The 14,846-nt window shown below is 42.3% G+C and overlaps 1 protein-coding gene and 2 long non-coding RNA genes across 4 annotated transcripts in view; 2 read left to right on the top strand and 1 right to left on the bottom strand.

Moving 5' to 3' along the window:
- Window positions 1-9: 9 nt before the first annotated feature.
- LOC128403606 (uncharacterized) lies at window positions 10-10,050 on the top strand. Its single transcript, XR_008327979.1, has 3 exons — window positions 10-117; window positions 5,002-5,070; window positions 9,660-10,050. It is a non-coding gene; the product is annotated as an uncharacterized LOC128403606 (long non-coding RNA).
- Window positions 10,051-10,993: 943 nt separating this feature from the next.
- On the top strand, window positions 10,994-13,803 carry LOC128403607 (uncharacterized). Its single transcript, XR_008327980.1, has 2 exons — window positions 10,994-11,622; window positions 11,993-13,803. It is a non-coding gene; the product is annotated as an uncharacterized LOC128403607 (long non-coding RNA).
- SBNO1 (strawberry notch homolog 1) overlaps window positions 13,282-14,846 on the bottom strand; it is a 39,566-nt gene continuing 38,001 nt past the window's right edge. For both annotated transcript variants that reach the window (XM_053368506.1, XM_053368507.1), the window contains one exon: window positions 13,282-14,778. In XM_053368506.1, the coding sequence (XP_053224481.1) occupies window positions 14,636-14,778 (143 nt within the window). In that variant the 3' untranslated portion in view covers window positions 13,282-14,635. The remainder of the gene's footprint in view (window positions 14,779-14,846) is intronic.

Genomic DNA, 14,846 nt, shown 5'->3' with positions numbered 1-14,846 from the left:
CCATACATCGCGAGGAGGAGGAGGAAGGGGGGGGCAAAAAGAGGGGAGAGGAGGAGGAGGAGGAGGGAAAAGTTGAACCTCAGCCCAGGGAGTTCTGGAATCCCGTGCACAAAACGTGTAAGATCTCCCTCCCTCCTTTATTATTGGAAGGAAGGAATTCCATCTACTGCCTAGAGAGGTGCAAGCTTTATTATCACCATCAGTTTTTTTACCCCCCTAAAATAAGTTTTCAGAGTTTAAAAAACAAAAAAATTGGAAAGAAGTTTTCAGATCCATCCATTCTTGGAGGGATGTTTCGAAAAATTAGGGAGCGCAGGAAGAGAAATTGAAGGGTGGGCGTGGAACGGTTGAAAAACGTGTACATACTGCTTGGTTGTTTAATCTCCCCACCAATACAAAAAAAAAAGCTCAATATTTGCAACAATTTAAAATAAATAAATGCAACCATGGTTTAGGACACAGGAAAGGCTTTAAAGATAAATAATAAACACAGTAGGCTATAAATAAAAATGTCGTGCTACTTGTGTGGGTGGTACCAAATCTTTTTATATTTTATTCACTTTCAGAACCTATCTGTTTTGTTCTAAAAGTTTTATTTTCTCATAGTTTTCTTTTATCACCTGTTTGGTCATCTATTTGTAAATTTATCAATCAATACCAGAAATATGGAAATTTTAATTGGAATTTAATGGAAATTTAATGGAAATTTATATAATTAACGCAAAAGATGACCGAGTTTTAAATATTTAACATCTTGTTTGTAGCAAGGTCCTTGAGAGGGTGGGGCAGGTAGCTTCTATTCGGCTTGGCAGAAGCTGGTTGTCCTTGACTCATTTCAGCCTAGCTTCAAACATGGGTTTGTTGATGAAAGAGTTTTGGTAACCCTGATAGATGACTTGCACTGGGAAGACAGGGAGAGCCTTCTCCTTGCTCTCTCAGTGGGGTTTCATACCATTGAGCATCTACAGTGGTACCTCAGGTTACATACGCTTCAGGTTACAGACTCTGCTAACTCAGAAATGGTGCTTCAGGTTAAGAACTTTGCTTCAGGATGAGAACAGAAATCGTGCTCCTGTGGCGCGGCGGCAGCAGGAGGCCCCATTAGCTAAAGTGGTGCTTCAGGTTAAGAACAGTTTCAGGTTAAGTACGGACCTCCGGAACAAATTAAGTACTTAACCCGAGGTACCACTGTATCTTCCTCAACCGCTGTATGGGTTGAGAGTTCAGGTGGTTCTGCCCCAACCTAGTGACTTCTACTCAACTCCTTGGCAGTTGTCCCAGTAGGGGTCCATCTTGCTCTCCCCAGCTGTTTCTCCTTTTCATTGGAATCAGGTGAGGCTACTTAATCTCTGAAGGCAGTAATGGGCCACGCAATGAGAAACAAACGGGAGGTAAATCCTGACAAGATGCTGTGGGCTGATGGCTCCCAAGCCCAGGAATTCAGTGGGTCACCTGTTCTGGAGGGGGCCTGAGGGCACCGCACCAACAGAGGAACAGGTAGCCCCGGAAGGCTGTCCATGAGGGAATGTGACCTCAGCTGAGACGGTTCTCCACCTTGGCTTATGGCTTTCATGGTTAAAACCAGCAATTTGAATGGGGCCCAAAATTGGACTGGAAACCAGTGCAGATGACAGAGCCCCAGAATAATGTGATCACGATTTTTCTAATATGCATGTTAATGCAGGCTTAATTAATTGAGCAATCAACCAGCATTTTGGATGACAGCCCAAATGATAATGATATTTAGCATTTTTATAGCTTTTTCAAGTAGGCTTAACAGCAGATCACAGAAATCTCTTGTCGTTTAATCAAATAAATATTAATTAAATTTACATATATTTCCATATGACTCATTATCTGCCATAGTTGTATGCCATTCAGTAACAAAGTTCTTTGGGCACCTTAAAATAAAGAATTTATTTTTAAAAATTAAATACAATTCCCCCCATCCCATAAAATCAAAAGCTACATGCATGCAGCAAAAGACAACAACTACTCAACCCCCCCCCCCAAAACCAGGCCCAGACTGTATAAGTTATTTAAAGATCTTCACCTGGCACAGAAAAGACAACAAGGATAGTGGCAGGGAAGCCGTTTTGTAGCTGGGGTGCCACTACCAAAAAGACCTTTTCCCCTGGTGATTAGCTCCCTTGCTTTCTTTGACAGGGACACTGGATGCAGGGCCTACAAAGATCTTAAAAGTTAGGGGGGTAGCTTTATATGATAGTTTTGAAGAGGAAAAAACTTTTTTGTTTTGTTTTGTTTTGTTTTTTAAAAGAGCTTTATATTTGTGTGGCAGCAGGCAACATCTTAGAAGCGGCAATTCCTTCCAGTGCAAGTATGAAGAGAAAACTCTTCAGACAGCGCCTGCCATCAGCTGTATTTATATTGAAAATAATTAACTTTTAAGTGTGTTAGAAGGCACCCCAATTTATCACACACACCCCTTTTCTAAAACCTACTCTTTCTATATCAGCTATCTTATTCAAGGGCAGATTTATTACTCATTATTATTGCATTTTATTTACATACCACGTTGAAACCCCAAAGGCCCCTGAAATAGTGAACAGCATTTTATAACAACATGTACAAGAGTACAAAAAAATCATAAACTAATCCCCAAGTGGAACAAAAAAATCACCACATTGGTCAAGCAAGCAAGAGGGTCAAATGGTCTCTTGCTCACCCTTCTTTTCACAGGCTAGAAACCTGAAGGGACAATATGAAATGGTCAACGAGATAAATGACCCCAACTAAAAGTATTCAGGGTGTTCTCAACATTCTATCGGTACTTGAGAGATTCAAGGTGGACAAGTAATCCATGTAATTAACTGCCAAAAATATTTTAAAAAGCAAAATTGGGAATACTTGAAATATTAAGAGTTTCCACAAAAGTGTATGATGTCCTATGCCCATGCCTTCTTAGAATAAAAAGAATGCAGCCTTTTCTTACAATAAAATAAAAGAAAGAAGTCAAGAAAATACGACAGCAGCATCTGAAAGTTGTAAAGCAACAGACTATTAAAAACACAGAATCAAACCAAATTCAGTTAATGTTTGAAATGACCTGAGGAAATAAAAAGGGGGTTATCTGGCACCAATACCACCAACCCCACAAAAACAGGTGTCAGGTGGGTTTTTATGGGAAGAGCACACCAGAGATTAGGGGCAGAAAACCTGTAGGCTTCCTGATGCTCTTGGACTCCAGCTCCCATCATCCCTGACTCTTGCTTATGCTGGCTGGGGTTGATGGGAGCCGGAGTCTAGACACCTGAAGAATCACAGGTTCCAATCCCTGCCATACCACCTGCCCTCAGCTTGGTGTTTTGACAGTGAACATAGGGTACAGGCAGGTGTGTTCATATATATTTAATAATGATATTAATCTGCTCAGTTGGGCTTACTTCTGAGTGGACAAGCATACAGTTGCACTCCAGTTGCCCACATAAAACTGCAGTTCTGAACACATGCACACTATGGAAACAGTGGGCTAACTTTTGAGTAAGTGCATAGGATTATACTGAAAATCTTAACATATGCATTTTGTCTGCTAGATGCTGATGGAGTTCTAAGGGAGGTTTTGTTTTTAGGTTGCTATTTATAGTTAAAAGGGAAGTCATCTTTAACATTTTCCTGTCATAGGAACCAACTCCTAGAGGCTAAGGTCCCTTTGCTCCCCAGTAAAATATATGAGGGGGCAAAGTCTCCCCAGAGTTGATGGGCATTGCTATTTAAATGGGGTGTGTGCGGTGCCTCTTGTGATTGTTTGTGCAGGGCAGGGCTTACCTGGGACCCCCTAATATTTTATTCAAGTTGGCACCTCTGTTTCCTGTTCATTCTTTCAAAAATAACACCCCTAAACCAAATCTACTTAAGAAGAATAGTGTGTCCTCATTTAAGTATAGAGACAGCCTCATCAATTTAATTTAGCCCTCCTTGATTAAATGGCTCCCCACCAGCCAACATTTAATTGGTTAATTTACCAAAGAGTACCAAACCCTAGTGATAGCAGCAATAAACTCCCCAGCACTGCAACCTCCTTGCCCAGGTGCTTATTGTCAAGAAAACTAGACAGTGACTTGCATTCGCCTCCCTTCCTTCAGGTTGCTCCAATGACCTGCAGAACTAACAGTTGCCTCTTCTTATCCAACTCCCATCTGAAGGCAGCCCTGTATATAGGAAAGTTTTTTTAAAAAATGTTTAATACTTTATTATGTTTTATATATGATGGAAGCTGCTCAGAGTGGCTGGGGCAACCCAGTCAGATGGACACAATATAAATAGTATCATCACCATCATCATCAGTGCTTTTTTCTAGGGGGACGCAGGGGGATGCACACCCCTAAACATTTTGTGAATCAAAGTTTGGCCTCATTGAGGGGCAGTATTTCAATACAGTGGTACCTTGGGTTACAGACGCTTCAGGTTACAGACTCCACTAACCCAGAAATAGTACCTCGGGTTAAGAACTTTGCTTCAGGATGAGAACAGAAATCGTGCTCCAGTGGCACGGCAGCAGCAGGAGGCCCCATTAGCTAAAGTGGTGCTTCAGGTTAGGAACAGTTTCAGGTTAAGTACGGACCTCCGGAACGAATTAAGTTCTTAACCCGAGGTACCACTGTATGAGTAGGAAATTGAGAGTACCCCTAAACATTTTTTAGAAAAAAAGCACATGATGATGATGATACTTCCCTGTTTTCATTGGAGAGATATCGGAGGGTATGTGAGAGAGGGAATTTGATGCATTATTGCAGCTAAAAAAGTTATCTAAATAGGAAGGCGACTTTCACCCCTCCCCCAATAATTTTTATTGTTTTTCATTTAAATACAAGAACAACCTCCAACTACAGTAACTTGCCCAATGGTACATTCTTATTAAGTTTCATATGCAGTACATAGTACACAAGCAATACGTTTATTTATGTATTCAAGTAGCCTCTCCGCAGAGATTCTTGTGCTGATGTTGGTGGAATTAAAATATTTTCCGTCTCATTTATAAAGGAAAAGAAAGGAAGTCGGCATCTCACCAGAAGTTTCCATCCATGAAGTGCCTTTAATTACCCTTCTGTGGTGAGCAAGGCGTTCTGGTAGAGCCACATTCCAACTACTATTTAAGTAGACTTCAATGGGGATTTCTAGGGACTGTTTCCAATATCAGGCTATTGTTCAAATCAAATACCTTTATTGGCATCACAGTATAAAACATTTCAAGTCACTGGGATAATTAAAAGGACAAGGGTGAAGTTGTTGAGGGTCATAAGGTCACAATGTGATTGTGTGCACTTAGATATTCTGCTTCTCCCTGTCTGTTCCCCAAAAGGATGAATCGTTAGGAAACCTTTTGGGTAAGGTTGTGGCCAAAAAGGAGGCTACTAAAGCAGTGATATCTTTGTCCCGGGATCTGCCAGGAGAAACCTCATTTGACTTCTTCTCAGAGTTATAGGCCAGAAGTCCAACATTTTGCTCAGCATCAGTTGGCGAGGTCTGCTGTGTAAAGAGCAATCAAAGAGAATGTGGTCCATTGAATCAGGTACTTCTTGGTTGCAGGCACACAAACGGGCTTGATATGGAGTATGTGAGAATCTGCCTTTGGTCACTGCAGAAGGGAAAGCGTTTAATCTCATGAGCATAAAGGCTCCTCAATAGGAGGGGAGTAGTAGATCCTTTAGATATTTGGCACAGGTTCCATAGGGTGCTGTGATACCTAAAGCCTCCGGAGAACAGACTCTTGGAGTATGAGGTAACAAGCGCTGTCTTTCGTGGTCGTAGAGCAGCTGCTTGATTATTTGGAATATGTACCGTAACTTTTGTCACATGCTTCAAGGCTCTTGAGAGCAATGCCCAAACTACGAATTTTATCTTGAATTGCTCTATATCATCTAGATGAAATGCGATCTTGAAGCACAGAGGTTAAGAAGGAGTTAGATGTTGTTCTGAAGTGAACTTTCAGCCAGGCCTTGATTGTATTCAACCATGCTTTGGTTTCCATCAGATGTTGACCGGTTTCAACACATAAGGCTAAGTAACTCATGTATTTAGGGGCACCAAGGATCTTACGAAGAAAAGTCGCTTGAATTTGTTCAACTTCTCTATTAAATGCTTGTATCCAAATTGGAATGCTGTACAATAACTGAGAAAGGACCTTGGCATTAAAAATATTTATTGCAGCAGGGACCATCCGGTTGCCTCTGAGGAAGAAAAAATGAAGAATCGCAGATGTGGTGCATTTTGCCTGGATAATCATTCGGCATCTGTGTGTTGTCCAGTTTAAATTTGACTGGTAGAATATCCCTAGGTATTTGAAATATTTTACCTGGTCAATGGGGTGATTATCTAGTCTCCATTTGACAATTTAACGACTTTGAGAAAAAATCATATTTTAAATTTGTCGTAATTCCCATGGAGTTGATCTGGCAGAAGGAAGAAAACAAGTTCAGAAATCTTCTAAGGCCGACCTGGGTATGAGAAATAATTGTAGTATCGCCCACGTATAAAAGCAGTTTTATTTTATGTTGGCATAATGTCGGTGGATGTCCATTTACATCCTTAGAGTGATGAGCCAGGTCATTTAAGAAGTAAGTGGGGCGCCAAGACGCATCCTTGCTTTACTCCTTTGGCTATATTTATACTTTTTATCAGCTCGCCTTTAGAGTTACATTTAATTTGACAGAATGTAGCAGAATGTAATTTTTTAATTAAAAACAGCAGGCATTGGTCAATTCCCATTTTACATAATTTGTGCCAAAGTAGATCACAGAGGTCAGAAGCTCCTTTTAAGTCTAGGAAGGCTACGTAAAGTTCCTTCCTCCCATTTTCCATGAATTTTCCCCTGAGGTGTGAAAGGACTATGCAGTGGTTGATTTGCCATGGCAGAATCCTATTTGTTCAGGCCCAAGGATCTTGTTAGATTTCTTTTCCAAATATCAGGTATACATCTTGCCAAGGTTTGATAGGAGACTTATTGGACAGTAATTCTCAGGCAGATTCGGGTCACCTTTTTTAAATATAGAAGTGATGATGGAGTTTAGCCAAACATCTGGTAATATCCCAAATTTGTCAATTAAAGTAAATAAGTTGGCTAATAGAGGGGCCCACCAATCTGGAATGTGCTTAAAAAGTTCACCAGGGATCCCGTCTGGTCATGGGGATTTATTTGATCTTAACTTCTTGATTATTGCGAGTATTTCATTGGTTCCACTGGGGTCCAGTCTGGAAGATGTAGATAACTGGGCCCATTTCGCATAGCTGATAGATTTGTTGGCGCTGTAAATATTGCAGAATAGTGATTGAACCAGCTAGAGGCAGGAATGATGGTGATTGTTTGGTTGCTACCATCTTGAAGGGCACCAGAAACTATCCTCCATAATTCCTTTCTGTCCTTTGCTTGAATTGCCCTGAGTAGATGATGCCAACAGCCTTTGTAGAAAGATTTCTTTTTCTTATGGAAGAGCTCTGAAAGGTGTGTTTTTTCATATTAGGTATTCTTTTAAATGGCTCGGGTTCTTCCTGGATTGGAATAGTTGAAATGCTCGTCTCAGAAGAGATTTCTCATGATGGCATTCTTTGTCAAACCATGAGACAGCTTTATGTGTTTGTCAGGATAAATAGCAAGTTCTGCATTTAAGGTTATTGTTTGAATTTGGGTCTAATGATAATAAGACGAGAGCTGAGTTGGGTGAGACATTACTGTGTAATGTTAATAAAATATGAAATAATGTGAGACACCTTTTTCCCAAAGGAGTACACTGACGTGCAACTCCACCAGGCATGAAAACACGGGTCTCTCTCTCTCTCTGCAGCCTTTCTAGCATAGGGGAGAGAGAGACACTGGTGTTTATTTTGGCTATAGGAGGGGCAGTTTGTAAAACACTTAATTTTTTTAGGTGGCCCTTCTGTAATACTTTGAATTAAACTAGATTAGGATTGTATTCAGCTAAGTCCAACTCAGAGTATACCTATTTACATTAATGGACCTCATCCACTAATTTCAATGGGTCTTCTCTGAGTAGGACTTAGCTGGTTACAACCCTAACATTTATAAGAAGTGTGGAGTGCCCCTGTTCATTGTTCCAGTCTGCATATATGCCCTATTTCAAGATACTCCATTCCACCCATCCTCCTAAGAGTCAACATCCCATGGCCACTAAGCATGCTCACTCTTCATTTGGCTACGTAGGCCATTTCCTTGTCCACTTTAGGGTTTGTTTGTTTGTTTGTGTGTTTTAAATGTTGATGTTCTGCAAACCTCAGGACTTCACTGAGTGTACGTCCCATCCTGTGCAGAGGTAGTGAGTGCCATTTTGGCTGCAAATGCATTGGCACTCGTGCCTCAATGTAGGAAATAAATTATTGCTCCCTTCCCACAGGGCATGTTTGCAAGAAGGCAGGTCCAGAGTAGTGAGTTGTGCAGATGTAGAACATGCAACCCCCTCCAAGGATGAACAATTCTGCTAGGTCTTTGTATCAGGATGGATTAATGCATACTTGATACAGGGATAGGCCAAAATTCTCTTCCGCAATGAAACCTGGAAGTAGTTAATCTGTAACAGCCTCTTCTGAGATGAGCAACTGGGCTAAGAAAATGCTCTCTTGCTTCTCAAGGCACAGACTTTGAAAATTTCTGATTGACATAAAGTTAAATTAAGAGATGCATACTACAAAATACTGAGTCTCTCTGCTGAACTCTTTAATTCTAAAGGATTCTGACAAAAGCCATGCCAGAGTACTTAAAATGAACAAAAGATAACAGGCTTGGAGGTTTCCTGAAAATTGGGAGTTGGAAAGTGGGTGCACACTTTCTTTTGAGTGGTTTGTAAAACACATGTCACTGACCTGTAAAGATACTTACAGAGTATCTCAGAAGCGGTTGATTTGTGATGTTGAAGGCGGCAAAATTATTGGTTGCTGTAGCTTTCCTTGTGGGATTTTCCTCCTCGCGTGCCAAAATACCTTGCTTGGCCTTGGGTACTATACACCTTGATTGTGTAGGACAGGTGTGTGTTGGGGGGAGTGCCATTTGGTGCTCCACCTTGGAAGAAGGAAGTTTTACACTGGTCCCAAGTGCAACTACAGAGCTGGTATAGTCTTCTAGGCAAATAGATATTTAGTGGAATGCTTAAGCCAGGCATGTCCAAAGTCCGTTCCAGGGGCCTAATGTGGCTCGTTGGTCAGTTTAATCCAACCCCTGTGGCAGTATATTTCCTGGGGTAAAATCCTAAAAAAACAAACTCCAATCCTAAAATAAGGTCAACAGCTTTGGATGGCCCCACGGCCCTTCACTTCATCAAATCTGGCCCTCTTTGAAAAAAGTTTGGACACCACTGGCTTAAGCTTTAAAGCTGTAGGCCAGAGATTGTTGGGCTCTCTCTCAATTCTCATCAGCCATTCTGGCCGACGGTCTGGGACAAAGGCTGCTGTAGCCCGGAAACACACCCACAAATCTTGTTCTAAACAACCCAGCTTACATTTAAAAAGCTGTTTTGATGCTGGGATTGTCAAAACAATTGGCATCAAATCTTTGCAAATCATTATGTTGCAGCAATTCCTATAATCCTTGCAAAGTACCGAATCACAGAGGAGGCATCTACTATCCAAAACAGGAAGTTTCCTAGTGGATTGCACACCTTCTTTAAACCTTCCCCTTCCTTTTTTGTTCCTAGAAGAGTCTTCACCAACATGGCCTCTGCATATTTCATATCCTCCAAGTGTCCTGATTTTCCAGTGCTGGAATTACAAAAGCAATCCTGGCTTCTGCTTTGATCCCAGAACGTCCTGATTTTCCCTGCCAGTGCTGCTGCTGCTGCTGAGCTTAGGGGGAAAGGATGAGCCATCCCAAACTGCAACTGTGAGGGAGCACCCCTTTGCCTCTCCTGGTGCTGCCGCCTCCTCCCCATGGCAGCTCTTAGTGGCTGCCGGAGAGCGGGCGAGGAGGAGAGGCGGCCACTGCCACTGAGACCCAGCCCCACATGATACACTGGCTCTGAGAAGGCAGAAGGCAGCGCCACCCTGGGCAGGAAGAAAGGGGGAGAAGAGCACAAGAAGGCTTGATATTTTTTTAAATGCTTTTTGGATCCTGTGTCCAATCTTGGCCCTTTCCAAAATTTATTTATGGTCTGTGTTTTTCTTTTTGTAAATCTACCAAAGAATAAAATGAAATCGGGATTAAGCAGTTTTCTCAGGATGGTATCCCGTTGGTGTAGTGCTGGTGGCACTCGCCCTTCTACTGGTAGGGAATGCTCTGCGAGGGGTGGGAACACACAAAAATGGGGAATCAAGGAAGGTCAGTTCCTGAGGAGTGAATAATGTCCTTATTTTCACCTGAAGGTATGATACTTGATGGGAGTGGGAGTCCAAAACATATGAGAGCGCCATGTTGACAAAGTCCTGTCTACTCTAGACACTAAATAAATTTAGACACCAGCTGAGTGGACAGACAACTCAATGAATAGAAAATCGGGGGGGGGGGGCAGGGGAAGAGCACACAGGTCTGCTTCTATGCCGCTGCCACTCTCATCCCCTCCTTTTAAGGGTTGCACATTTCAAGATAGCGACAACCCATTTGGGAATTTATTCCAAGGCACAGTTACCTGATCTCTTGCTATGTGGTAACAAAGACTTTATTTTAACTTGGAATCTTACATTTCTATTCCCCTTTCACTCAAAACACTGTCCAAGTAAGCTTAAATTAAATTTTAGACAGCGGAGTATATTTTAAAATACACGCATGTTGCTCTTTGTAAAACGTTATAGCAGTTGAACAGACTGAAACTAAAACCTACACTAAAACAGGCAAATGAATCGTTTTACATTAAACCAGAAGAATCAACACAGCAAACCAGGAAAAGCAGCAAAAGACTATGAAACAAAGCCCTCCCCACAAAAAAAGTAATTTTCAGCTATCGCCAAGACAACAGGACAAGCAGCTGAATGAACCTCCTGGGGAGAAGGTTCCAAACCAGGGCTACCACAGAGAAGGCGCTTGCAGAACCCAGCTGGGACTCATGAGCTGGGAGTCTGGCCACATTTCCTACCCGAGAAGTATCTCCATCCTAGACGCTGATCCTTGACAGCATATGCCCCTGTTAAATTCTGTTTGGATTTTCCTCTCTCATCCCACCATCTTGTGAAGTTCCCCAGAATTCAAGAAGGGTTGAGCAAAGAGCTAAGGTTGCATAAACACACCAAATTCCAGGACGAGGTACATTGGAACAGCCTCTGCAGCCTCAATTCAGAACCAGAATGCAGACTTGTTTCATGAAAGCAGTATCTGAACTGGAATAGGTCCTCTGCTTTTGTCCGTGTAAAGCAGTCCAATGTATTTGTTGTGCCTTGCTAGCTTTTGCAGTAGCCTTTGCCCAGCTTCTCAGGGCTTCAGCGGCACCTTCTGGCAAAGCACAAGTAGATCCATTAAAAGGAGGAGATTGCTAATAAACAAATGGGAGGGAGCAAAACTTTACAGCTGGGTTTGAACCTTCATCTCACCCCCAAGCAAAATGATCAATTGTCAGGGATCATGGGAATTGTAGTTCAACATCTGGAGGGCCAGAAGTCCCCCATCTGTGCTTTATAGCCGTAACAAAAGCCAACATCCTTTTTGACCATGTAACTTTGGTTTTATTTAAGGTAAAGGTTAAGGGACCCCTGACCATTAGGTCCAGTTGTGGCCAACTTTGGGGTTGTGGTGCTCATCTCGCTTTAATGGCCAAGGGAGCCGGGCGTACAGCTTCTGAGTCATGTGGCCAGCATGACTAAGCCACTTCTGGCGAACCAGAGCAGCGCACGGAAACGCCGTTTACCTTCCCGACAGAGCGGTACCTATTTATCTACTTGCACTTTGATGTGTTTTTGAACTGCTAGGTTGGCAGGAGCAGGGACAGAGGAATGGGAGCTCACCCCGTTGTGGGGATTCGAACCGCCGACCTTCTGATCGGCAAGTCCTAGGCTCTGTGGTTTAACCCACAGCACAACCCGCGTCCCCTTAGTCTTATTTAAGTTTGTGTAAATCACTCTAGGAACCAAGGGTAGGATATAAATTGAACAAGTGAACAAGCATTTCTCAAATTCAGTAGGTGAAGGCACACACTTTGAGGAAAAAACTGAGACTAATTTCACTCCCACCAAAACAAGATTTACTTTTCGGAATTAGAACCTTCCTTAGATGATCCCACCACTTCTACTGGAGTCACCACTGATTTGAACATACCTCCTGGTTGTTATGAGGCAAGCCCAGAGCAGGGACTCCAGAGCGTGGCTAATTCAGCTGTAAAGGGACGCGGGTGGTGCTGTGGTCTAAAACACTGAGCCTTGCCGATCGGAAGGTTGGTGGTTCGAATCCCCGCGACGGGGTGTGCTCCCGCTGCTCTGTCCCAGCTTCTGCCAACCTAGCAGTTCGAAAGCACACTTGTGCAAGTAGATAAATAGGTACCACTCCGGCGGGAAGGTAAACACCATTTCTGTGCACTCTGGCTTCCGTCACGGTGTCCCGTTGCACCAGAAGTGGTTTAGTCTTGCTGGCCACATGACCCGGAAAGCTGTCTGTGGACAAACACCAGCTCCCTCAGCCTGAAAACGAGATGAGCGCCGCAATCCCATATTTGCCTTTGACTGGACTTAACCGTCCAGGGGTCCCTTTACCTTTTTTAAATGCCGCTGTGCTGAGAATGGTTGATTCAACCACACCTGATGCAGGTTAATGGAAAAGAGGCAAGTACTGTGGTAAATCAGAGACAAGCTGGCCACCTTCCCCTTTGCATGGGTTCACAAGTGCCTTCAGTTGTTTAATCCTGAGTAATTGAGACATGCTCATGAATCCAGGCAGTGTTTGGGAGTTAGTGGTGTGAACTTAGGTTAAAAAAAATGGTAAAGGACCCCTGGATGGTTAAGTCCAGTCAAAGGCGACCATGGGGTGTGGTGCTCATCTTGCTTCAGGCCGAGGGAGCCAGTGTTTGTCTGCAGACAGGTTTCTGGGTCATGCGGCTGAACCACTTCTAGCAGAAAGGAACACTGTGACAGAAGCCAAAGTGCACGGAAACCTTCCCGCTGCCACAGTACCTGTTTATCTACTCGCACTGGTATGCTTTTGAACGGCTAGATTGGCAGGAACTGGGGCAGGTCACACAATTTGAACCGCTGATCGAGACAGTCGATTGGCAAACCCAAGAGGCTCAGTGGTTTAGACCACAGCGCCACCTGCTTCCTTCTGGTGTGAACTTAACCCATGACTCAATCATTAAAATGTTCTGAGAATTGTGACAGACTGATGAAAAGCACAGGACTCATTGCTTGTTAGAACAATAGCTTTTTTATTTATTTGACACCTACAAGATTTTGGTATCTTGCAGTTCTGTGGACAGGTTTATACAATCTCAAATTTTCAATAGTGCAACCTGTGCAAGCAAGAAGAAAAATGACAAACATTGTCCTTCACTTTCTTTATAAACATCTACTATTATAGGCAAAACAAAACTTACCCATATTTTTTAGATAAGTGACTATTCACATTTTGTACATTTACAATTTTAAACAGCTCCAGGATAAACTCTACAATGTCTTACAACATAAACAAAAGTATTCAAGTTACGGGGCAACGGGGGGAAAAAAATCAACCCAGCATACACATCGGACCCTCATGTGCCGCTGCCCCCCTCCCCCCCATGTCTCATTTACAGCTCAAGTATTGAGTAACAAAAAACGAAAACTTTTTTTAAAAGGGCTGTAATGTGAAATGGAAGTAAATTTGCACTTGTGTTTCCTAAAAACCTCACTGGATAAAAGAAAAATTTGAGAAGGAAAGAAAAAAGAAAATAAATCAGGCTTTTTTAAAGCCATTCTTGCAGCACACAATTAGGAACACCATTAACACATTTAAAAAAAGGAACTTTAAAAATTTAAGATGTTTTCATCACATACGCACACAAACATGTTGCAGATTCAAATATATAACCTCTAGAAGAAAGCCAGAAAATGCATTTGCTGGGCCTTTTTCTTAAAATGCAATCCTCAATGCTGTACTGAGATTGTCTCTCTCTTCCTTTTCCACGTTGACTTTTTGTGTAGGAGATCCTGCTCATGCCTAATCCAAAGACATGCACAGCCCAAACAAAAATGGGGAACAAACTTGAATGTGTGGTTTGCAAACTTTTAAATTTTCATGCTGCTTTTTAAATAAATGTACTTTTTTATTGAGACCTGTGTTGCCACAATTATATATATCATCTCTACAATATGAACTCAAAATACATGCATCTGAGGACCTCTCCCGCAGCAATGGCACCGATGTACTGCATTAAACCCTGAGCACTGTATGACAAGGTGAATGGATAGGTTGGTTGGGAATTTTCAAGCCTCTTCAAAAACAAAAAGTCATGGTTTGTAGCTTAAGTAGGACAAACATTTTTTGTAAAAAGAAGCAGCTCTATAAAGAGCATTTGGGGGGGGGGGTAAAAAAAGGACACATGGACCACTGTGAAACAATGTTTGGCTTTCAGTTTGACCACCCTTCAGGTGTCTCTCCACTTCTGCACAGTTCTAAGAGAGCATGATGGAACTGAAAGTTATTTCTTTGGAATCTGTCCCTGATATTTTTTAAAAATGCAATGATACGCTTGTACAGCCAAATACCAAAGACTCTCTTTTCTTATGCATTGTTGAAGTTGGTAATGCTCTGTGGGTGATGCTGCTGCCAAATTTGTTGCTGTTGCACTGCAAGCTGTTGTGACTGGTCTGATGTCGAAAGCAGGTTTACAAGGGGAGACACACAATTTGCGGGAATGATCAAGCCTGCAACAGAAAAGATTGGGTCTTATTTCACAGACATTCATGCTACTTGTAAGCAACCTACAGTATCC

This window comes from Podarcis raffonei, chromosome 16, assembly GCF_027172205.1.
Source record: "Podarcis raffonei isolate rPodRaf1 chromosome 16, rPodRaf1.pri, whole genome shotgun sequence".
NCBI lineage: Eukaryota > Metazoa > Chordata > Lepidosauria > Squamata > Lacertidae > Podarcis > Podarcis raffonei.
This window is presented reverse-complemented; position numbering and strand designations above follow the sequence as displayed.